Here is a 24,853-nt window from a genome sequence, read left to right on the forward strand (position 1 = left end):
TGTATTTAATAAAATCACTTTTTACTTATTAACTCAGAGTATGTGTTAATACCTGGGTGGGCAAACAGCTGTGCATATCTAGCAGTGTTATAGAGGGCAAACAAAGAGGGGAAGGGATAGTTCAGTGCAGGGGTCGGCAACCTATGGCATGCGTGCCGAAGCTGGCACAGGAGCCGATTTTTCATGGCATGCGGGGTGGGCTGAACTGCTCAGCCCGCTGCTGCTCTGGGGTTCCCACTGCTGGCCACTCCCCAGCCAGGGTCCCTCCTGCTGCAGCCCCACTCAGGACCCGCTGCTGGCCTGGCGGAAAGAACCCCAGGCTAGCAGTGGCCTGACACCCCAGCTGGCAAGGAGCGGGTGGTGTAAACCCCAGCATGGTGGTGATCAGCCCACAGCTGCTCTGAGGTTCTGACTGCTGGTCCCTTGCCAGCCAGGGTCCCCTCTGCAGCCCCACTCACCTTGCTTCCAGTTGGAGTTCCAGTGCAGCCTCCCTGCCAGATAGGGTCCAGGCTTCTGGCTCTGCTCAGCCCTACCAGCTGCCAGCTCCACTCACCTCAGCTGCCGATCTGGGGTTCCAGCCGCTGATCTCCTGCCAGCTGGTTATCAGCTTATAACTCAGAAGCCTGTGTGCAGCTTAAAGTATCTAAATAGGTGCCACCAGACACTGGAAAACTCAGCAAGGAAAAGCAAGGGCAAGGATCACACTAAACTAATAAGATCTGCATTTTAATTTAATTTTAAATAAAGCTTCTGAAACATTTTGAAAACCTTGTTTACTTTACATATAACAGTAGTTTGGTTATATATTATAGACTTATAGAGAGACCTTCTAAAAAAGTTAAAATGTATTACCCGGCACGCGAAGCCTTAAATTAGAGTGTATACATGAAGACTCGGCACACCACTGCTGAAAGGTTATTCAGTGGTTTGAGCATTAGCCTTGCTAAAACTCAGTGTTGTGAGTTCAAACTCTTTGGAGGGGGCCATTTAAGGGATTTCTTGGGGCAAAAAAATCTGTACTTGGTCCTGCTGCTGCAAAAGCAGGGGACTAGATTTGATGAACTTTGAAGATCCTTTCCAGTTCTATGAGATCAGTATATCTCCATTAAAAAAAAATTATAAGTTAACCCTGTATAAGCTTTATACCAGGTAAAACAGTTTTATTTGGGTTTAGACCCCATTGGGAGTTGGGCAAAGGACACTTCTGTTAGCTGCTTTCAGGTAAGCCTACAGCTGTTAGGGGACATGGTTCAGACCTGGGTCTGTGTTTGCAGCAGGCTAGCGAGTCTGGCTCAAACCAGGCAGGGCACTGAAGTCCTGAGCAAACAGGGCAGGAAAAGCAAGGGCAGAAGTGGTCTTGGCACATCAGGTGGCAGTTCCCAAGGGGGGTTCTGTGATCCAACCCATCACAGGGGGGTTCCAAAGAGGATGGAGCTCAACTGTAGTCAGTGGTGGTAGATAACAGAACAAGGAGGAATGGTCTCAAGTTGCAGTGGGGGAAGTCTAGGTTGGATATTAGGAAAATCTATTTCACTAGGATAGTGGTGAAGCACTGGAATGGGTTCCCTAGGGAGGTGGTGGAATATCCATCCTTAGAGGTTTTAAAGGCCCAGCTTGACAAAGCCCTGGCTGGGATGATTTAGTTGGTGTTGGTCTTGCTTTGAGAAGGGGGTTGGACTAGATGACCTCCTGAGGTCTCTTCCAACCCTAATCTTCTATGATTTCTTGTAGGACAAAGTGGGAACGTGATACTTAACCCCATCACTGTCTCAGCATGGAGCCTTGGTACTGAATTTAAGGCCTTGTCTACACTACAAAGCTTTGTCAGCAAACATTATGCCGCTTTAATTAAAATTGCTGTTGCATGTCCACACTATGATCCTTGTGTTGACAAAGTGCAGCCAGAGTAGCAGCTCTTGCATCGACACAGAGAGCAGTGCACTGTGGTAGATATCCCACTATGCACCTGGCTGCAGGGTGCTTTGGGAAGGGTTTGCAATGCCTCATGGGGAAGCCACAGTGTCACATGCTGCAGGTTTTTCAATCCTATCATTCCATGGGCACCCTAGTAGATTGTCAGCCCCTTTTTCTACTGAAGCATCTGCGGGGGAAGGGGGGAGAGGAGAATGGAGTGGGGTGTATGTGTGGGGAAGTGGGCGGGGGGAGAGACAGCAGACTGACTGACCTATCCTGAGGCAGGTGGAGGGGGACTCCTCCCCCGACCTCTGCCTCTGGCTCTGCTTGGCACAGCAGTTTCTCCCGAAGCAGCACACTCTGCCTGCCTATGGTTCTGTGATTCCCTCCGAGTTTTCCCACAGCCTCCTCAGCTGCAGGAGTGGCACCCTGAACAGCTCTCTGAGCTCTCCATGCTAAGCAATGTCAAAGCACCACAGCAGTCTCCCCCCTGCCCCGCCCCACCCACAGCAGCAGGCTGTCTGCTGCTGTGTGCCTAGTGCAGGGCAGAACAGGAGCATTCCAGGCTACGTCTACACTAAATTCGAATTAGCTTAAACCGATTTTATAAAACAGATATTATAAAGTCGATTGTGCGCGTCCACACTAGGAACATTAATTCGGTGGTGTGCGTCCATGGTCCGAGGCTAGCATCGATTTCTGGAGCGGTGCACTGTGGGTAGCTACTGTAAAATAATGAGGCCAATAACGTTGATTTGCGTCCACACTAACCCTAATCTGTTATAGTAATATCGATTTTAGCGTTACTCCTCTCGTTTTGTAGGAGTACAGAAATCGATTTAAAGAGCCCTTTAAATCGATATAAAGAGCAGTGTAGTGTGGATGGGTGGAGCGTTAAATCGATTTAACGCTGTTAAAATCGGTTTAACAGCGTAGTGTAGACCAGGCCCCAATGGTTTGCTCTTTGTTCTCCAAAGGGAGCAACACTCAGTTGTCAGATACTTCCCGGAGCTTTGAAAGGGGAGGGGTGCATGCCTGCAGGGCAGCAGAGATCAAAACAGTGAGCAGAGCAGTCAGGGCAGGCATTGTGGGATGCTGGCAGAAGCCAGTTTTGTCTGCGAAACAGTGTCTATACTGATGCTTTGTTACTTGAACTTTGCCGCAGAAGTCTTAATGCCTCTCAGCAAGGTGGTTTTATTTTGTCAGTAAAAGAGCAGACTTTTGCACCCCAAAGTAGCTTTGCAGTGTGTACTCCTCCAGTTTTGTCAGCAAAAGGCAGCCTTTCCCACCAAAACTCCGTAGTGTAGACAAGGCCCTAGGTCTAACATGCCAGGGAATACATGGAGCTTTGACTATGACCCAAAGGAAATAGGGCATTTCTTATCTGTTGAGTCATCCATTCCCTTCCCTCCTACATCGCTGTCCTCCATTTATGTTTCTCCAGCCTGCTTTCCTCTTTCTCATCATGCATCTTTACTGTGCCACTTGTCACTGTCAGAAGACAGGATACTGGGATAATAAATGGACCTTTGGTCTGACCCAATATGGCTGTTCTGATGTTCTTATCTGCAGTAAGGGAGATTTAAGTTAGATATTAGGGAAAACTTTCTAACTATCAGGATAGTTAATTTCTGCAATAGGCTTCCAAGGAAGGTTGTGGAATTCCCATCACCGGTGGTTTTTAAGAACAGGTTGGACAAACACTTGTCAGGGATGGGCTAGGTTTACTTGGTCCTGCCTCAGTGCAGGGGCCTGAATCTCATGACCTCTTGAGGCTCCTTCCAGCTCTAAATTACTATGATCAACTAGCCTGATATAGTGTTTTCCCTTTGTTGTCCTCACTTGTGTTGTGTGGACCTTCTACTGACCATTCACTAACTGGACTATACAGGAGACATTTAACTATATGGCTACTGGGTTTGGCAGGCACAAGGGCCTTTTACTGGGAGTTACTGGTTTAAGCTCAGCACCCACTGACAGCCCTGCTGATCAGTTCCTTCCTCTGCCCCCACAGAGCCTCCCACCTGTTGGGATGATCACCGCCTCTCCCTCCTTTCGAACATCTCCTGGTCACCGCGATGAGCTGTTCAGCAGCATGCAGGAGGCGCTAGTTGGGGGAGGGGAAGGAGCAAGGACAGGGCACTGCAGCTGCTCATTAGCAAAGGCTTTTGTGAAGGGCTGGGTATACTTACAACCCACAGTTTGCATTGAATTGAGAAATACAGTGAATACAATGTGAAGAATGGAAGCAGAAGCATGATTATGACTGAAGAATGACCCAGGAGAACACAAAGCATTAATGGCCTTATCCAATCACAAAGTCACCCACAAAACCAAAAACAAAGGATGAATCAGTGTAACTGTAGGAAGGTCTTGAGGTTAAGTTACTAGACTGGAACCTGGGAGATCTGGGTTTACTTTCTTGTTCTGCCACAAACTTCTTGTGTGACCTTGGGCAAGTCATTTAGTTTCTCTGTGCTTCAATTCCCCATCTGTAAAATGGATATAAATAATACTTCTCTGTCTTGAAGGGGTGTTGTGAGGCTCAATTCATAAAAACTCAGTAGGTGTTCAGATATGGAATGGTCTAGGTTTAACTTGGGCCTGCTTCAGTGCAGGAGGACTGGATTTGATGACTTCTTGAGTTTCCTCCCAGCCCTACGTTTATATGATTCTATACTGCAATGAATGGGGGAGGCTATCTGTTACTTGACACCAAACCATGCTCATAGGGGAGCTTCCTCCCTACTTCGCCTTTCCCTTTTCTCTCATCATCATCATCATCATCATCATCATCTCACCCTTGCTGTCCTTTCACTCTGAGGTTGGAAACAGCTGATACACCCATATCCTACACTGGCACTTCTCTGAAACTATTGTCTTGTTCTCCGGAATTGAAGCTAGCTAGCTGTCTTTCTCTCTCAGTCATGTATCTAACTGCTGTGGCTGTGAAGATACACTCAGTTCACATTTTGGAGGTTAACTGGTATAGAGCGGAGTCAGCAGAGAGCTTGGAGCAATAAATTTGAGATATACAATCTGCCTCATTCATCTCATTGAGGGTCAGCTCAGATAGCCAGTAACTATTACATTCCTCATGTCAGAAAAGAGAGGCAGGGTCACAGAGAGACATAATTTACTGTGAGTGATGTTATATTTTGGTGCCACAAATGGGGAAGCATTTGGGAATCTCACCTTTTTCTCCCCTGTTCAAGAAGAAGCCAAGACTAAGGAGCCCTGCAAGGCCTGTGGGTATATTGAAGCCCCAGTGAGGAGGAGCCAAACTCAAGGAGACTAGTTGAGCCAACAGCACACATGATCATATTTTGAATGTCTGCATCATTTACTTTGAGAGGTGTCTCATTTTGGCAAATCTCATAGGCCATCACCATTTTTTCTCAGTCAGCTTTCGCCCCACCCTCTGTTGTCCCTGTAGCATATTGACTCTTCCCTTTTAGCACATGAGCTCATATTTCTTCAGACACATCCTGTGATGGGTTCAGTCACAGAGACCCCCTTGTGACTGCCACCTGATGTGCTGAAATTATCTCTGAGCCTGTTTTTCCTGCCTGCTTGGGACTCCCAGAACCCTGCCTTGTTGAGCCAGACATGCTAACCTGCTTCAACACTGACCCAGGTTCTGGGCCATGCCCCCAAAGCTGCAGGCTTTAAGTGAAAACAGCTCTGCAGGTTACCTGACTCCAGCACCCAGACACCCAGCTCCCAATGGGATCCAAACCCCAAATAAATCCGTTTTACTCTGTATAATGCTTATACAGGTTAAATTCATTAATTATCTGGCCTCTATAACACTGATAGAGGGATATTCACAGCTGTTTGCTCCCCCAAGTATTAATCACTTACTCTGAGTTCATTAATAAACAAAAGTGATTTTATTAAGTATAAAAAGTAGGATTTTAGTGGTTTCAAGTAATAACAGACAGAGCAAAATAAGTTACCAAGCAAAATAAAGCAAAAACATGCAAGTCAAAGCCTAGTACATTAAGAAACTGATTACAGGTAATATCTCACTTTCAGAGATGTTCCATTAAGCTTATTTCACAGACTAGACTCCTTCCTAGTCTGGGCCCAATCCTTTCCCTGATACAGTCCTCGTTAATTCCAGCAGCCATCTCAGGTGGCAACTAGGGGTTTTCACATGACTGGAAGCCCCTTTGTCCTGCTCCACCCCCTATACATAGCTTTTGCACAAGGTGGGGAGTCCTTTGTCTGTGCTTGACCCCCACTCCTCCCTGAATGGAAAAGTACAGGGATTAAGATGGATTCCAGTATCAGGTGACATGATCACATGTCCTGTGAGACCCCACCCTCCATTCTTCCTGGCCCGGCCCACACGTATACAGAAAGGTTTTCAAGTAAACTGAACCATTTACAGTTCATTGATTCTGAAACACCCTTAATGGCTTCCACTTACTATGTTTACATCAGTGATACAACTTTATATCTTATTATCCTAACTTCAGACATAGAAATAATAAATGCAAACAATTAGGATGAACACACTCAGTAGATTATAAGCTTTGTAATGACACCTTACAAGAAACCTTTTGCATAAAGCATATTCCAGTTACATCATATTCAAATTCATAAGCATATTTTCATAAAGCATATGGAGTGCAACATCACACATCCCATCTGAAGCTCCTGTAGATGCGGTACATCCTATGCAGCAGTACATGATTCTTCCTCATGTATTTAAATATCCCACCAGGCTAGGAGGAAAAGTCCTCTCTGTCTGCTTTCTTGAAGGAATTAAATTGGGAGGCTGTGGCAATTTCTAGGTGTGAACTCGCTCATTCCACATGCACATGCCAGCTGTGTTGAAGGGCCACTCTTACCCTTTCCCTGAGCCTTCATTTATTAGAGGATGGGCAGAGAGTGGAACTGGCTTGTTTGGTTGAAAGGCTGTGAGGAAACCTCACTACTGACTTCTTGCTGCCATCCTGCCTCTCACTGGAGGAGGGGAATGCCATTCCAGAGAGGGAACTCAGCCCTTCCCAAAGAGAGACAAGAGATTCACTGTCAACCACCTGGTTGGCTCTGGTCTAACTTCCTGGCATGGAAACAGGGCTGGGAGAGAGCCATAGACTTGGGCAGTGAGCATTTATTGCTGCTGAAGGCAGCAGGCTCAAATGCAGCTTGAACCCAGAGCTAGGGAATTTGCTCAGGGGGAGGCCACACCCCAACTTCAGCTGGGCTAGAAGAGTGACTCAGACCCTGCAGTGGAACCATGACCAACATAGCAATCACAAGGGTGGATGCCTGGTGATGCAGCAGAAACTGGGATTCATGACTCCAAGCTCACACTATGCCTAAGCAGCTTGGGCTCAATTGGGTTAGATAGTATTGGTCTGTATCTTTAAGCGTTAGAGACCTGCTACATCGTACTGTGCTAGGTGGTACATGTAATTACCCGTAAGGACCTTGAATGGTCCCTTTTATTAGTTCAGGTTTTGTTCCTGCCCAGATAAATGCACTGGTAATTATATCAGAAACCAGCATTTATCTGAGGTTAATTCCTGCCTCTCCAAAGATTGTGGAAGGGAACCAAGAGACTTGGGGGTAGTGGGAGGCAATTGGAGTTCTCTACCCTACCTCCAGACACATGGCTTGGAATGTGAGGCCTGCACAACAAATGAGGGTGTCCCTACCACACTAGGTGAGGGCCTGATGGTTGTGCAGGAAAGAGGAAATACTCACTGATGAAGTATTTGTGCTGATGGTATCAATTTCTTCTTCATCATCCCAAGCTGTGAAGGTGAGAAGACCACAACAGGTCAGCTGGGCTATAGAGATCTCCTATCCTTCCCTGAGAAACACCCACAGAGGCACTTCCCCACTTCTATTTCCTCCTTGAGACGCACTTTTTTAGACAGCTCCTAACTCTCCCACTCCTCAATCAAATAAAAAACTGTATTGCCATGACAAGTGATACTGATGCTACCAAAGTGTAAGAGGGATTAGAAACCTCTGATTTCTCTCAGAGGAAGATATGGTCTAAAACTTCTCACCAGGTTAAGGCGTGATAGTGAGTTTGGGGTCCCTGTGCTCATTTGTTGTTTCCCCATTCGTGATTTACTGCCAGGTTGCTTCATGATGTGATGCTGTCTCTGCTCCTGCTTTCCCTTCTCCAGGGGTGAGGAACAGTTTTTTCCTCATCAATCTTTTTCTTTAAATATATTTTAGCACCTCTGATAGTTTGAGGAAGGAACTGTCTTACTTTCTTTGGAGTAAAAATACCTTTGTTTTACTCTGTCACCTTAGCTAGACAGTCTAGTTTCCATGGGTTTTCACGTTACTTTGCTCCTCCCACTTTACTATTCAGTTTGCGATTCCTGATTCTGAATTTGGTGAGAGTCTGCCTGTCATTTGCGTATTTCACAATAGTAATGTGGTTCGCTTCTGTGAAATTTCTGTTTGGGGATCTGTACCAGCCTAAAGCAGCAAAGAATCCTGTGGCACCTTATAGACTAACAGACGTTTTGGAGCATGAGCTTTCGTGAGTGAATACCCACTTCGTCAGACGCATGCCAGTAAATCACGAATACATGCATCGGACGAAGTGAGTATTCACTCATGAAAGCTCATGCTCCAAAATGTCTGTTAGTCTATAAGGTGCCACAGGATTCTTTGCTGTTTTACAGATCCAGACTAACACAGCTACCCCTCTGATACTTGTACCAGCCTAGCTATTTAATTTCTTTTAAAATCTGTTCTTCCTTATGGTTTGCCTACTGATTTTTTTTCTCCCAGTCAACTAACTATCATTCAGGTTTGGGTGTGGTTTTTGGTTTATTGTTCAGGAGGTTAGTGGTATAGAGTGACACCTGAGAGTACTGCTATGAGGACGAAGTGGGTTTCATCAGGTTGGCTTGGGTTCCTACTGGTTTGATTGAGATACCTCTTATTTTGATACCCAAGTAGGAACTGAGCACTTTCCAAAATCTGGTCTTTAATGCACCAGTGATGAAGAAGGATCTCTAGGATGTTAGGTACATTTCTATTACTGTCCCAAGCCAGGCTCTTGGGAACACTGATTTCTTATGGAACAGTTTTGAATTTCTGAATCACATAAAGTTATATAAAATAATCATAGTCCTGACTAAGCTACTGGACACTTTTCCCTGTAAACTACACTCCCTGTGCTGAATGATTAATACACCCACACTGAACAAACAAGGTGAAACTCTTTGTTTCTCCAGGGAACCACTAGTGTTCCAAGCAGCAAGTATGTCTCAGCACCAGTCCTTTTCCAGAATGGCTGCAATCCTGCAGTGACTTAGGAGCTCCAAAATCACAGACATTGGACAAGTTACTTCCGATACACTACAGCTTCCTGACTGCTAGGTCTTTTAGCACTATATCCTTTCAGAAACCAAGTTTGTTCAAAACCATTCCCTCACACTCACCTCCACAGAGAGTGTCTTTCCCAAGGCAAAAGGGGAGAGATGTAGTAGAATATCAGGGTCCTTCAGGAAGCAGTTGGTTTTGGCGTGATGCTGGTTATGTTGGCAATTCTGCCACGTGGATGACAATCCCTGCAGGAATCAAAACACACTGCTGCCAAATATAAATGGCCTCATTTATTATTATTTTATCATTTGAACTCTGGTAATGCCTAGAAACCCCAACTGAGATCAGGGCCCTGTTGTGCTAAGCACTGGACAAACAGTCCCTGCACTGAAAGGCTTACATTTTAAATAGACAAGACAAAGGGGTAGGGATGGGAGAGTAAAAAATCTAACATACAAGCAGAGTGAATAATATAATGGCTGCAAACATATTAGTTCCACAAAACAAACAAATAAAAATATGTTCTGAGTGAGGTTTTGTTGGAGAGAATTAGGTGCACGAAGGAAGTGAAAAGGGACCTAGAAAGAAAGGGGGGGAAAGAAAAAAGGAGTGAAGAAGGGGAATAGGGAGGGCTGTCTGAGTGAGACTGAAATGAAGAGATTCTGAAGGCAGGAACTGGAGTGAACAGCCAATAAACATAAGGGAAGAGCATCTGAAGGTCTCTGCTGCGGTGCCTTGCCTCTACTCCTGTTGGATGAGTTTTTGGGTGGTCCTTCTAGCAGTTTTTCTGGGGCATGTGGGAGCCTGCATGAGCCCTCACCATTATTTGTTCACCCTTTCCTTGAGAATTGCATCATGTTCTCCTCTCTGCTACATTTATGGGGCAGATTATCCATGAGAGACTTTCTGAACAGAAGGGGCTCACTCTTTTAACCTACCCTGCTGAAATTCAAAAGGGCACCCTTAGGCACTTACCTTTAGATTGAACACCACAAAGTCATGACACAAGTGGTTCCATTTGGACTTGGTGAAGACTGAAAGGTGCCCCAAATCATGCTGGAACCACCAGCCCTGGAACTGGAAGAGAAAATGCATCACTGATAAAATATGGCCAGGGTTCCTTGAACTTCTGTAACAGGGCCAGGGCAGAGCTATGTCGTCTTTGCAGATTCAGTTCTAGATGATCTGGTGGTCACTTCTCACTTTAAACTCTATAAAACCAGCCTCTGTCAATCAACCCCAGCTCCAACAAGATGGCAATGCCTCCTGATGACACCAGGAATCAATTTCTACCCTCTACACTCACAGTGCAGGGTAAAAGATGTCCCTAGAATTATCATTTAAACAACCTAACTTGATGAATGTGCCCTTTGCTATTATGGGGGACATCTTTTGTATCCACTATACACTCAGTCCTAAAGAACACCCCAGCCTTATTATCAGTGCTTCCCAAGCCCATATTGGGGAGAGCACAGTGAAAGGGACCAGTAAGACATTTGTCTCTACACATGAATTCCTGGGGACTCCTCTTTTCAGTGCACCCCAACCTCAACCTGGTGAAGGTACAGAGCACCACCTGACTTGGCTGACACACACGGCTTGTCTACACGTGAAAAGAGGTTGTCATTGGTCAGATAACCTCAATTTAACTGCAGCCTTTTTCTGAGTGTAGATGCAGAGTAACACATTTAATCTTGAGTGAGTTATTCGAGGGATGACCTCAACCAGCTCAACTCAATTGAGAAAAAGTATGTTCTCTATGTCTACAGAAGGGGAAAGCTTGTGATTAGGTGGAGTTCAGGTAACACACTCGAACCTAATCAGTTCCACCCGTAAAGTGTCTCTAGGTTCAGATACAAAAGATTACACACAGGCAATGCCATGTCCAGTGTGGGAAGAGGAAAGGACCCAGTAAACTATAGATAGGAGAAATGTGGGCTGCTAGTTCTAGCTACACTCACCCAAGAAGCACATTACAGACGGCTGAGTTCACTTCATGCAGTACCTCTCTTGTATGTGCGTTCTGAGACAGATAGAGACTGGAGTTGGTCTGAGCGCCCTACAGCCACTGTTTCTCTTCAGAACCTTTTTCTGAGTCAGGGTGGCACCTTAAGAGGTATGAGTTTCCCACATTCATAGCTTTTACAAGACAGTTCCTCCTGCAGATTAAAAAAGCTGTGAGCTCTCTGTTCCCGGCAGTACTACAGTATTTTTAGTTGTTCTGAACAACTTTGCCTGAACCATCCAATAAACCATCATTGCTGAACGCTGCAGACACTCCATTGAAGAAACTGCACCTTATGAAACAGGGCAAAGGGGCATAGTAGAGTCAGCAGCTGAGGAAGTGACTAGAGTAGGACTATATAATATGTGTCCCTCACAACAGTGGTTTGGGCAGTTTACCTGAGCTGTTGTTAGCAGCAGTGCTGCAGTGAGAAAGGGCATGAAGGATGTTCCAAAGTACCAGAGGGTAAACCAGTCAGCAGCCTCTAGCTCAGAACTTGAAGGAAATTCAGGAAGCAACAAAGGGCTTGGCTACAGCTCTCCCAGTGCTGCAGGTACTCCACCTCCCTTTTGGAAATCTTGCCGAGGGCAGGCAGTATTATGGCAGAGCAGTAGTGACTTCTACAGTTAAGGTTGTATAGAGCTTTGTGTTTACTTTAAAAAATTGGCTACTCATCTAAAATGCACATGTATGGGGAGACTGTTTTGAAAACTGGTATTTCACATAGATTATTATGTATATGTAGGGTCATTTAGTCAAGGAGGATCTGCCTTTAATTTTCAAAGTGCTCTAAATTCCATGTGCATGGCAAGATGGTCTTGAACATCATATATTTTTGTGGTGCAAATTTGATGTCATTTGTGCAAGTGGTTCCTGAGATGCAGCCTTCCTCCCATTTAAAAGGGGGGGAAAAAGCTTATTTTAACAATTTTAAATTCTTATACCTTTTTTGCACAAAGCCATGGAAAAAAACTAGAGCTTTGACTTCCATAAAATGTATGTCATTGGAATGCCGCTGAGTTCAGCTATACAAGAATACCAATGACCAATTTCGAAATATTTTGAAATAGATTGCAGTACAAAAGTTTTAGCATTTCTGTTTACCACAGTTCACACCTCTGCAAATTAGTGTTTTCTCAGAAACAGCCTATTGAGTGACACATACTGAATAACATGCTCATTGGTGGCTTAAGGGAGTGGGTCCTAACCCTTGCATCCCAACAGCGTGCATTCACATTCTTTCCTGAGGAAGTCTAAAAGGTGTGTATGTTTGTGTGTTTTTCTGCCCAACATCTGGCCACAATGGAGCCCCTTTTGGAAGTGTGAGAGAGGTGTGCAATTATGAGGAAGCTCCGCACCTCACAAGTGACCCCCCCACCCCCGATATCTATCCATCTGCCTAGCTCAGGGGTGGGCAAACTTTTTGCCACATCGGGTTTCCAAAATTGTATGGAGGGCCAGTTAGCTGAGGCCATGCCTCCCCAAACAGCCAGGCGTGGCCCGGTTCATTTCAGAAGGTCGAAAAATAGTTTCCCACCCACCTCTATTCTTAATCCCTAAAAACTGTGACCCACATGTGCAAGCCTGCCACAGCTGAAAACGTTTAAGCTATGTGCAGCGGCAGCCAAAAAGGCTAACGGAATGTTAGGAACCTTAGGAAAGGGATAGATAATAAGACAGAAAATATCATATTGTCTCTATATAAATCCATGGTACACCCGCACCTGGAATACTGGGTGCAGTTCTGGTCATCCCATCTCAAAAAAGATATATTAGAGTTGGAAAAAGTACAGAGAAGGGCAACATAAATGATGAAGGGTTTGGAACACCTTCCATATGAGGAGAGATTAATAAGACTGGGACTGTTCAGCTTGGAAAAGAGACGACTAAGCGGGGATATGATAAAGGTCTATAAAATCACAACTGGTGTGGAGAAAGTGAATAAGGATGTGTTATTTACTCCTTCACGTAACACAGGAACCAGGGTCACCCAATGAAATTAATAGGCAGCAGGTTTAAAATTAAAAAAGGAAGTATTTCTTGACACAACACACAATCGACCTGTGCAGCTAGTTGACAGGGATTGTTGTGAAGGCGAAAAGTATAACTAGGTTAAAAAAAGAATTAGATAAATTCACGGAGCTTAGGTTCCTCAATGGCTATTAGTCATAGTGGTCAGGGACACAGTCTCATGCCCTGAGTGTCCCTAGCCTCGGACTGTCAGAAGCTGGGAGGGGATGACAGGAGATGGACCACTCAGTAACTGCCGTGTTCTGTTCATTCCTTTTGAAGCACATGGCATTGGCCACTGTTGGAAGACAGGATACTGGGCTTTATGGACCATTGGTCTGACCCAGTGTGGCTGTTCTTATGTTCTTAACTCTTCTCAGGGCAGCTTGGGCTGGGGTGGAGGACAAGGGAGCTGTAAGTCCTTGTATTCCCCTGTACATCTGCACTGTTAAGGGCCAGGCCAGTCCCAGACATAATTTAGACCTCCCTTAGGCTGCTCTACATTATGGCTGGCTGCAGTAGCCTCAATGAGGCATTCCAGAGTGTGACCAGAAGCAATCGTGTATTCTCAAACTACCCACTCTGTAATAATCTTTGTACAAAATATGCCTTGTGAGGTATTATTTGAAAACTGCTGGTCAATAATATCATAGTGAAATATATGTAGCAATATTATATGTAAAGTTATGAAATTCCCCTTATGATATTATTAGCATATATTCAAAATCACACAGCCCTGCCTCTGGGAAAAAGTTGTTAAACAGATCTGTCCTAAACAAAGGAACGTGTGTGTGTGTACTTCAGTTTACATATGTAGTACACAGAGTCCTCATGACAGCAAAGGCAGGAGACCAGGCAAATCTGCATTTCAGCAAACAGAAGAGGTGAGAAGAAAGAGTATGGAGCCACCTTCACCACCAGTGCCTTCTTCACTGTTTGAATAAACTTTGCTTTGAGGGATAATCATCAGAAGAATCCACTTCAAAGGGTGACTCGACTATGAAATTGATGGGCAAAAACACCCCAAGTCGTCTTTCTTTCCATCTCTCTCTTTCACAACAAGAGAACCAGCCCTTTGACTTTGGGGGAAAGGGGAGAATCCCGACCTGAGAATTTGGTCAGTCATGTTGCTGGAAACAAATAGTAAGGACTTAACAAGTTAGATTTGGTTCAAAGTAAAGTTTTAGCTATTAGGACATATTTTATCTGTATTTGTCTTGTAATCGTTGCTGACTTTAATACCTTATACTTGTACTCACTTAAAATCCTATCTTCTATTGTTAATAAACTTGTTTTCCAGTGTTGTCTTTAAACCAAAATGTTTGGTAACTCCAGTTAAAGTTGAATATTGACCCACTTACAGGGGCAAGGGACCTCTGTTCTCCAAACTACACAGGAAAGGACTGGACAGTAAAGAACACAGTTTTGGGAAAATCCAGGACTGGGAGTGTGTTATTGTCACCCTGCAAGTAGTAACCAAGGCTGGTGGGAGCCAGAGTGGGGTTGGTGCTTGCTGATAGGCTGCTGGACCAGGACTGGTGCTATACACAGACACTTCAGTGTGACCTGCACAATGGCAGGCTATTTGTGAGCCGCCCAGGTGGGGACCTACAACAGCAAAGCATTGTGAGGCACCCAAGGTTGCAGGGCAGGCAATGACACAACCCTTCACTAGTCTAGATTGTACCTCGGCATGTGACACACCATTAGGGGTCATCCAAGCCCAGTCAGTCCAGCCCTGTCCTATTCCACTTGATTCACTTGCAAATAGCCTCCTAAGATCTGGGGAAGGGGTGGGGAAGGCATAGAGTTGACCATAACATCTCTGTAGTATTTCCCTTGGATTCATTCATGACACAAGAAATCTCAGCTGGCTTTTTAAGCCAGTTTTCCAGCCGTTGATTGGTTGGTCACACCTTGACAAATCTCCTGGGCCTCACCATGGTATCCTGTCCCACATAGTAGCTGACAAGCAACATGATCCTTCCCTTCTTCTCAGTTCTTACCATGGCATCTTGACCTGCACAGTGATACCTTCTGCTACATGTCCCCTACCCACCCCATCCTGGCTCTTACTGGGGGATCTTGCCCTGCATAGAGACTGATAAGCCATGTCTGCCCGGGTGCCACCAATAGAACTGGCTCATGTCATAGACCTTCCTGTCAATCACCAGCCACCGCTCCTGCTGCAGGTGCCCCCAGCCCGTGCAGAGCCCTATCGCCTCTCTGGTGAAGAGCTGCAGGGGCCTGCCTCCTCCACTGTATCCCTCAAACGCACTTTAGGAGGGCTTGACTCTGAAGCTATCCCCAGCTGCCTCAGCACTGAGCAACTTCACTCTTCTCTCTGCTGTCGTCACACTCCTGAGCTGGTACTGAGCTAGCTGCCCTCTCTGCATTATCCATATTGAAAGTGACCCCCCTCCCCAGTCTTGCCCACCCAAGAGCCAATTGGCTACCACACTCCTCTCAGTTCCAGCTCTTCCAGGGCCCTGAAAACCCACTGGTCCTGCCAAACTTTCCCCTGTTCTACCCCTATTAGAACTCCCTTTGCCATTTACCTCTCTCCCTTGGTAGTTTGGTAGTTAACTCCAAAAGGGATGATGCAACTGGATAAACACAGATTCTGACTCAGGTTCTGGGAACAGAACATTCTTGGCAGCATGATCTCAGCTGTCAAATGCCATGCCAGAACAAATTAGATTAAGAAAAAGCCTGACTGCCCATGTTTTGTCAATAAAGCCTTCCACCGGGATGAAAAACAGAACAGCAACGAATTCTACAACCTTAAGTTTTGGCTGTCCCGCACTACCTGTAAAAACAGAGACGAACAAATTATGAAGCAATAAATCTCTAAGCACCTAGAGGACAATAGGGTTATAAATAATAACTAACATGGATTTGTCAAAACAAATCATGCCAAACCAGCGTAATGTCCTTTCTTTGACAGGGTTACTGGCCTAGGGGATGGGGGGAAGGTGTAGACATGTTGCAGCTTGATTCTAGTAAGGTTTTTGACACAGTCCCATGTGACATTCCCATAAGCAAACTAGGGAAATGCGGCCTACAGGGAGTTACCAAAAGATGGGTGTCCTACTGGTTGAAAGACTGTATTCCAGAGTAATCATCAATGGTTTGCTGTAAAAGTTGGGGCATAGCTGTAGTGTACCCCCCTAGGGGTCTGTCCTGGGTCTGGGTATGATTCAGTATTTTCTTTGGTGACTTGGATCATGGGGTGGAGTCTGCTTATAAAATGTGCAGAGGACACCAAGCTGGGAAGGGTTGCTAGCACTGTGGAGGATAGGATTAAAATTCAAAATGACTTTGACCAGCATCCCCACAAGAGAACAACCTGACTTCTTCGATTCCCCTCCCACACACACTTCTGGCAGTCTATTGGCTCGCACCCTCTCGGGAGCCCTTTGAATGCTGAATACACCAGGTGCTGCCCACGACATGCCCCTTCCCTTACATGTGCTCTGGTCCCTCAAGGCCACTAGTCTCACCATCAATTAGTTATACTTGGGGGAGCAGGTCCCACGTCCCCAGTCCATTTTCAAATTTGGCACTTTAACAGGAAGAGGTTTTTAATTATTGTTTTTAAATGGCTCCCACCTCTAGCCACAGGGGAGATGGTTTATTTGTAATCCCTTTGTTTTTAAGCTCCATTGGTCCTTCCCTAATGTCTACAGCTATCTATTGTCTCACTCACTCACTGTAAGAATGGCAGCAAACAGTGCTCTCCACAACAAAGAGAAGAAATCAATATCCCAGATTACCCCCTAATGCAAGGAAGGGTTACAGAAGGAAAGTGTTATTAGAGCACTGTGAAATACTATTATCAGGGCTTGTCTACAACACATGCATTGCTGAGCCCCCTGGTAGAAACGTGGCTTAAACCAGCAGTTTTTCTGCAGGCATAGCTAAACCACCTCCCTGGAAGACATTAGCTTTGCTGAGTTGCACCGACACTGGGGGTAATGCCAGAATAGCTACATTGGCAAAGAGTGTGATTTCCACCACCCCCGCCCTAGCTGACATAACTATGCCAGTGAAACTTTGTAGTGTAGACAGTGGGTATAAGTACTCTAGAAATGCTGTAGCAGAGACGTTTAGGCTGGGTCTACACTAGTGAGCTTACAGCGGCACAACTGTACTGATGCAGCTGTGCTGCTGTAAGATTGCTTGTGTAGCTGCCCTATGCTGACAGAGAGAATTTTCTCGTCGACATAATAAAACTGCCTCAATGAGTGGCAGTACCTATGTTGGCGGGAGAGGCTCTCCCGCCGACATAGTGCCTTGCACACCGGTGAAACTTATATCACTCAGGAGGGGTATTTTTCTAAACAACCCTGAGTGACATAAGCTTTGTTGGCAAAAATGGTAGCGTAGACATGAACTTACACAGCAACAGAAGGAGTTCTTCCATCACTGTAGTAAATCCACCTTCAGTTCCTTCTCTGCCATGAAGTTCTATAGCCGAGAACTCCAGAGCAGAGAGGAAGGAGGGAGGGAGGGTAGTGGAGCACCCATAAGGACACACATTTCGAAGAACTGCAGATACTGCACAGGGGGAGTAACCTCTTCTTCTTCTAGTAGTACCTCTATGGATGCTCCATTCTGGATGACTATTGAGCAGTTCACACTAAGGAGGAGGGAGCTTTGGAGTCAAGTCCAAAACTGAAGATGATACAGCAGAGCCAAACGTAGCATGGGAAGCTGAGATCTGGGTTACTGCATAATGTTCAGAAAATGGTATGTATAGAGGTCCAAGTCCCGGACCTTTACATTTCAGTAACAGGAACATTTTTCAGAAACGCTATTCAAGTAGAAAGATCTCATTGAGTGCGTTTGTACACCTGAAGGAAGTTGGAGACCTCAAGATTGATAGTGACAATTAATGCAGCCCTATATCTGCCTAGTGTCTCTGCTTGGAGACGGCCGGCCCTTTAGATCTGTCTGCAATAGAGAAACAATTTGAAAGACTCTCTAAAACATTTAGTCCTCTCAAGTTAAAAGGTCAAAGCCCTCCTATCACTATGCCTCAGTGAGTCACAGCTGAGGATGCCAAATTCAGGATAAACTGCTGAGAAATAGGGCAAACTCACACCAAACTGGTGGTTATTCTCTCGTTAGATTATACGAAGCCAGTAACAAAAGTAAGTTTCTGTCTCACTACATTGGTTAACAAGAAGTCAAAAAATGTAGTCTCTGGGCATTCCAGCTCATCCTTCACCGCCCAGACATTGGACTCTATGATGAGTGGTTACTGAAAACCAGCTTCATCAAACAAACGGTCCTTCCGATCTCAAGAGATCAGCCATGTAGCCAGAACACAGACACTGGGGGGAAGGATTTGCCTGGCTTCGTGAGAGAAAAGATGAGGGAGGTCTGGAAGGTGATCAGAAAGCAAACAGCCAGCTGGATGAGGTTAGAGAATGTCTGTCTGTCTTGACCACATCAGGACTACAAGGATATCTCTGGCCTTGTCTTTCCTTATCTTGATCAGAACCAGGAGTGGCAGAAGCGCCCCGAAAGTGGGGGAGGGGGACCACAAGTGCCCAAACCGTGGCCATACTCCCATTGTGCTGCCCACCCATAGGGTTCCCAACTTTGCTTGGATGTATTCCTGAAGGTTTCATCACATGACAATTTTTAATTAAGGATTAATCTTTAATTCCTAGAGACTCCAAGGCAATCCTGGAGGGTTGGCAAACCTACCCCCCCACAAGGTCCCGTTCCTGCACCAACACTTCTCCCCAAGTACCCACCCTCATGCTGCCCATCCTCCCCTGAGCCTCTGCCCCATACCGCTTCTTCCTCTGAAGCCCCACTCCTGTGTCACCTCTTCCGCTCAAGATCCCACCCCTTATTTGCTCCTTTCTGCCACTTCCCCCTCGTCACTCACCCTTATGGCCAGTAAAAATGGGGGGCATGGTCTCCTGGCCCCCCTGTTCTGCTGCCCTGCCTGGATCAGAACATTTGATATTAAATGCTTTACATCTTTTAGGAAACTTGCAATTATATAAACCATTGTTTTTGTTATAGCTCTAGTGTGGGAGCCGTGCTCTGCCACTTGCAAAGCTTAACTTTCCATTGAGATGAATAGTCCTTTTATTTTGCTTTAATCTTGCTGTTTATATAATGTTGTTATATAAAACAATGGCTCACCCTTCCTGGAATACTATGTTCCATTCTGGCACCCTATCTCAAGAAAGATATAACAGACATAGGAGTTCAGAAACAGGGGATGAGAATATTTGGAAGAGTGGAGAGATTTCCATATGAGGGGACATGAAAAGATTGGATCCATTTAGTTGAGAAAGGAGTTCAGTAAGAGGAAACATGATAGAGATATGCAAAATAATGTATAGCATATGGACAGCAAAGGGGGTGCTCCTGTTTATCCTTTTCAATAATACAAGAACAAGAGGACTATCCCAGCTCGCCTGAGCCAGGGGCATCTTGCAAAGTGAGCTCACCTAGTTTTCAATAGTCCAGCCAACGTCTAACTTGCACAAAATGAATCTAAAAGGGGTCTCCATGACCTAAAACAAAGTGTGGTCAGTAACAGCCCCTGACTTGACCTGACTTCTTGGATTGTGGTAGAAGAAAGATCCATCATTCCTCTTCTGGCTTCTATATCTGTAATCCCCTCAGAGACCAAGCACTGGTAAATATTTTTTCTATTTTGTGCTGTTTCTGATTTATCGAGGCTGGTTCTGATCTAATTAATACTGATGCAAGAAATAGCATGGACTATTCAGAAACAATCACAGAGGGATGGGGCTGGATAGAGATTGACTAGAAGGCTGTTCTAACCCTAAGGGGCAGATAGAGTTAAGGAAGGCACAAAGTTAGGAGTAAGGGAAAGTTAGGTGTAGGTATGAGTACTGGGGGCTGAGGGAGACTCGTTGCCTGCCACCCCTAAATTTTTACTCTCTTATTGATTGAATTCTTCCATATGGCTTTACATCTCATGAATTCTCAAATTGGACTCCCTAAGTATTCTTAGGTGGTTGAACCTAGGACCCCAGTCTTCCCTTCCTTCCTTTGCCAGGAGAGTAGCTCCAGGAGATCGGAGCAATGACTTACCAACAGGAGAGAGGCCATTTTCTCAAACTTGCTGCCCCTGCAATTGCCTTATTACTGACATTTACATGGAACTCACTATCCAGTTAATCACCTTTTTTGCGATATGTAGTTAGTGATGCAGTGTCTTGTGGGCCAGGAAGAGACGAAACTAAAGAGGGGGGACCTGGCAGGAAGTTACAGTTGGTCAAAATGGAAAATTAAGGCGGGGACCTGGCAGGAAGTTACAGTTGGTCAAAATGGAAAATAAAAGGGGTGGGCTCAAAATAAGTAGGGGAAAGGATCAAATAGAAAAGGTTTCAAACTAAAAATGGAGCAAATAGGTTAAAAAAAACCCAACACCCTCATGTTTAATCCCTTTCCTGTCCCTAGTCGTCTATCCTTTCTCTATGTAGCCCTTCTGCTAGGTGCAGTTGGCAGCAAGAAGGGCTGGGTTCAGTATCTAGGGTTTCCTCTTAGCAATACAATACAGAACCAGCTCAAGCCCCCACTCTGTAATCTGGGAAAACTGACCACCACCTCTGGGCACCTCTAAGAGGGAATACTTCCTCTTGCAAGCACTGAGTCCCCATATAGCAAAGAAAACTTTGAATAAAAAAGAGAAAAATAACCTGACTTTAATTCGGGAAAACACCACAACCATGATTCAAAAGCATATGACCATGTGTAAAACACCTATCCCAGAGTATGTTGGGCAGTATCCTTTGCCTCAGTTTCTCACCTTGTGGTGTTAAAATCTGACAAACAAATGTTCCTTTAACATGCCATTCCCTGCTCCTCCACTGCACCCCATTCACACTTGCTGCCCTTGGCCAGCGAAGACCCAGAATTCAGATGTGCATTCATGTGTGTTCACCTCCCACTGAGGAGGTGAGGGGGGGGGGAAGTAGCAAGGCATCAAGCAATGCCTCAGATGCTGCTGCCACGCCATTTACTCTGCGTCACTGCCCATTGCCATGCAATCGTTCACTCTGCCGCTGGCCACTCTGCTGTCGTTCACTCCACTGCCATTGGCTGCTTGTGCCATCACTTTTTCTGCTGCCACCAGCCTCTCTGCTGCAACCTCTGCAATGTCTTGAGGTCCCACCACTTAATATAGTTCTCAGGGATTTCAGCAATTATTGGGGGAATCGCACTGTTTGTGCAGGCTGAGTAGCTTCTTTCACTGAAAATGCTGTCCCAAAGCAGATCCAAGGGTTAGTATCTCGTTATCAGCAAATTCTAGGGATTACTGAACAGGACAGTACTGTGGAGCCCTTATTTCACTGAGGGACAAATTCAGATGACACTTCCATATCTGTATAAATTCTCTGTTTCACCCTGCTTTCAGCCCTGAGGCTTTGAAGACTATTTTTTGTAGTTCTTGTTGCACAATGATTTTATGGCTAAAGTACAGTTTTATTTCATTACTAAATTTATTCACCATAAGGCTGGTTACACAACTGTAATCTCTCGCTGTCCAGTGAAGTTGAGCTTTTGCCAACAACTCCACCCACTTGTACTGCACCAGCCATGCAGGTTTTCATTACTGGTGGCTGGGTAACAGTTTCTGTTTGTCTGGAATTTATTTCATTGCCTCGAGTTTGAGGTTGTATCGGAAATGAAAGAATTAAGTTTAAAGTACTATGCATACCTTAATCTGGAATTTAGCCATTTAGGTGAGTGGTAAAGGCTTGAATGGTGACTTGGGTTGAATTAAGAACAGGAATAAAAACTTCTAGTGGTCCATCATTGTTTTCCATGGAGGGGTGTTTTAATAAATGATCACTGATGCAGAACTGTGCAAAACAACCTTTGTTATGTACTTTAAAGTCACTGGAAGCTGTTAAAATTTCAGCGTGGAACGCATGGCTAGATAGTTTGGTATTATTTATTTGTAGTTTAAATGCTTGCAACTGGTGTGATCCAAGAACTATCCGGCTGGGACTAGTAATGCCATGAAAGGAAATGCAAGTCACTGCCTGTAGTGTGTGTGTGTGTGAATGTGAGTCTGTGAGAGAGAGTGGGAGAATCTGAATGAATGAACCAGAATGGTTTTTCATATTGCTGGCCAGCAGATGCTTCATGTATATGGAAGTAAATCTGAAACAAACAAGCCTGGCCCTGTGGCAAAGAAATGTTTTAAAGACACTGTCCCTTTAAATGTAATTATTTTCTGTCTCTGGGAAGAGAAGATTGTTAAAAGACTGATTGTACAATTATGCAGCCCAAAGAGGGCTGCACAAAACTTGGCAGCTGTGGTAGGTGTGTGGGTACTCAGAAACATCTGGGGAAGCTAATTTTGTGGGGTTGTCTAGACATAAACTAGGAGGCTGGGTAGACGGAAGTGGCAGGGGGAAGCTAGGGGTCAGCTACGAGAAGGTGGGTTTGTGAGGTTGACAAGGGGCAGCTTGGTGGAGGAGGAGGCTTGGAAAAACTGAGGGTGTACTTAGACTTGTGGGGGGGAATTTGAGGGTGGTGTAGGTGTGTGTGTGTGTGTAGGGGAACAGTGGGTGACGGGGGAGGGAATTTTGAGGACGCTGGAAAAGGTCTGGGGTGGCTGGGTCCCGTGGACCTCCCTTCACTTGCTGCTGCTTGCTTGATTCTCCCCACTGCTCTACCCCTGCACAGATCCAGCAGAGGGAGCAGTGAGACAGATGCTGCAGGACTGCAGTCACCAGAGTGGCCTCTAGTGGCTCTGAGCTGAAATTGCAGGCTATTCCATGTGACTGGGACATTGAGTTTGGTCTATGCCAGAGGTGGGCAAACTACAGCCCATGAGACCCTCCTGCCTGGCCTCTGAGCTCCTGCCCCAGGCGGCTAGCCCCTGGCCTATCCCCTGCTATTCCCCCTTCCCTGCAGCCTCAGCTCACTGCGCCAACAGCGTAATGCTCTGGGTGACAGGGCTGCAAGCTCCTGGGGCAGCACAGCTGCAGAGCTGGGGCCTGACCCGGTGCTATGAGCTGCGCAGTGTCATGGCTGGCTCCTGCTGGGCTGCACAGCTGCCTGTCCTCGTGCTTTGGGCAGCGCAGCTGTAGCGCCGCCAGCCACCGGTACGCCAGGCAGCGCAGTAAAGGGGCAAGGGAGTTTGGGGTGGTGGTCAGGGGTGTGGATTGGGGTCAGGGAAGTCAGAGAGTTGGCAACAGGGGGACTGAATGAGGCAGAAGTCCTGGGGGGGGGGGCAGTCAGGAATGAGAGAAGGGGTTAGATGGGGCAGTGGAGGTTCCAGGAGCTGTCAAGGGACAGGGAGCAGGGGAGGCTGGATGGGGCAGGAGTCTCGGTGGAGCACTTAGGAGGCAAGAAGCAGGAGGGGTTTTATGGAGGGGAGGGGTGGGCCATGCCTGGCTGTTTGGGGAGGCACATACAATTTTGGAAACCCATGTGGCCCTCAGGCCACAAAGTCTGCCCACTCTTGGTCTATGCAAATGAAGAGGCTGGCTTGGAGTGGCACTACTAGGCATAAGACAGACTAAGTAATTGCTTAAGGCCCCCACAGAGCTCAAGAGGGCCCCAATTTGTGGAGATAATGCAGTTAGAATTCTCGGGGGGGGGGTAGGGACTACCCCTCCCCCATTATTCCTGCGTAGGGCTCCCAATGGGCTAGCACCGACTCTGGTAGCTTGCATGTATCAGTGGCATACAAGGTGCATGAAATGTAGCAGATCTCCTCTTCGGGTAGGTTTCAGTTTCTGCTAGAGTTAATAGAGGTGCCATATAAAAGCCTGTAGGCCAGAAATATTAATGCTTGTTTTATGTTGTAGTTTAACAGACTATGGTAGCTCTTTAAAGTAGGAGTAGATGATGGCTTATAATATTTTTCTATTTTTTTCCCCATTATAAATTCTGAAATAAAAAGCTGCAAGCACATTTTCCTCACTTCATGGCATCCTTAACTAGTTCAGTTGTTTTCAGTATATAATTACCCTGCAATCATTATAGATTCAAAGCGGTATCAAACTTACACAGAGCAAAGAACAGTTATTTATTGCTACTAAAAGTTACATACAGTAAGAATTAAAACTCTATGTATATATTGTATGCTTGTGCTCCACAAACACGTCAATTTAGATCCATCCCATGTCTTTGTTGTGGGTGGTGGTGGTGTATATTTCCTTGTATATCACAATAAAATATTAAAAGTGTGTGGGTGTTGGGAGGGAAGTAGAATTCTTATTTTCTGCCTGAAGAAAAAGTTACTCACTCTGTGCAGTACCTGAGGTTCTTGGAGATGTGTGTCCCTGTGGGTGCTCCACTTCAGGTGTTGATGTGTCCCAGTGCCCCTGATTGGAGATTTTTGGTAGCAGTGCCTGGTTGGGATGTGTGTGCACAATAGCCATCTCATGGTGACACTGGCACTTCATCCAGTGCTCGCACATCTTGACCCCCTCAGTTCCTTCTCTACCATACAGTCCTCAAAGCGAGCTCCGAAGTAGAGGGGAGGAGGGTGGGTTATGGCATACCCACAAGGACATACATCTCGAAGAACCTCAGTTACTGCACAAGGTGAGTAACCTTCTCCTCTTCTTTAAGTGCTGTTCCTAT

At 45.7% G+C, this 24,853-nt stretch overlaps 1 protein-coding gene across 6 annotated transcripts in view; it reads right to left on the reverse strand.

Annotated features, from left to right (window-relative positions):
- LOC116827619 (acyl-CoA (8-3)-desaturase-like) overlaps positions 1-24,853 on the reverse strand; it is an 89,455-nt gene that overhangs the window by 26,154 nt on the left and 38,448 nt on the right. For 4 of the 6 annotated variants that reach the window (XM_032785288.2, XM_032785289.2, XM_032785284.2 and 1 more), the window contains exons 12-13: positions 10,204-10,305; positions 6,822-9,473 (exon numbers count right to left, since the gene is read on the reverse strand). In XM_032785288.2, the coding sequence (XP_032641179.1) occupies positions 10,206-10,305 (100 nt within the window). In that variant the 3' untranslated portion in view covers positions 6,822-9,473; positions 10,204-10,205. Of the gene's footprint in view, positions 1-4,391; positions 4,407-6,821; positions 9,474-10,203; positions 10,306-24,853 lie in introns of those variants that run through there. The other 2 variants (XR_012655740.1, XR_012655739.1) reach the window with 2 other exon arrangements.

This window comes from Chelonoidis abingdonii, chromosome 4 (genome assembly GCF_003597395.2).
Source record: "Chelonoidis abingdonii isolate Lonesome George chromosome 4, CheloAbing_2.0, whole genome shotgun sequence".
NCBI classification, from domain to species: domain Eukaryota; kingdom Metazoa; phylum Chordata; order Testudines; family Testudinidae; genus Chelonoidis; species Chelonoidis abingdonii.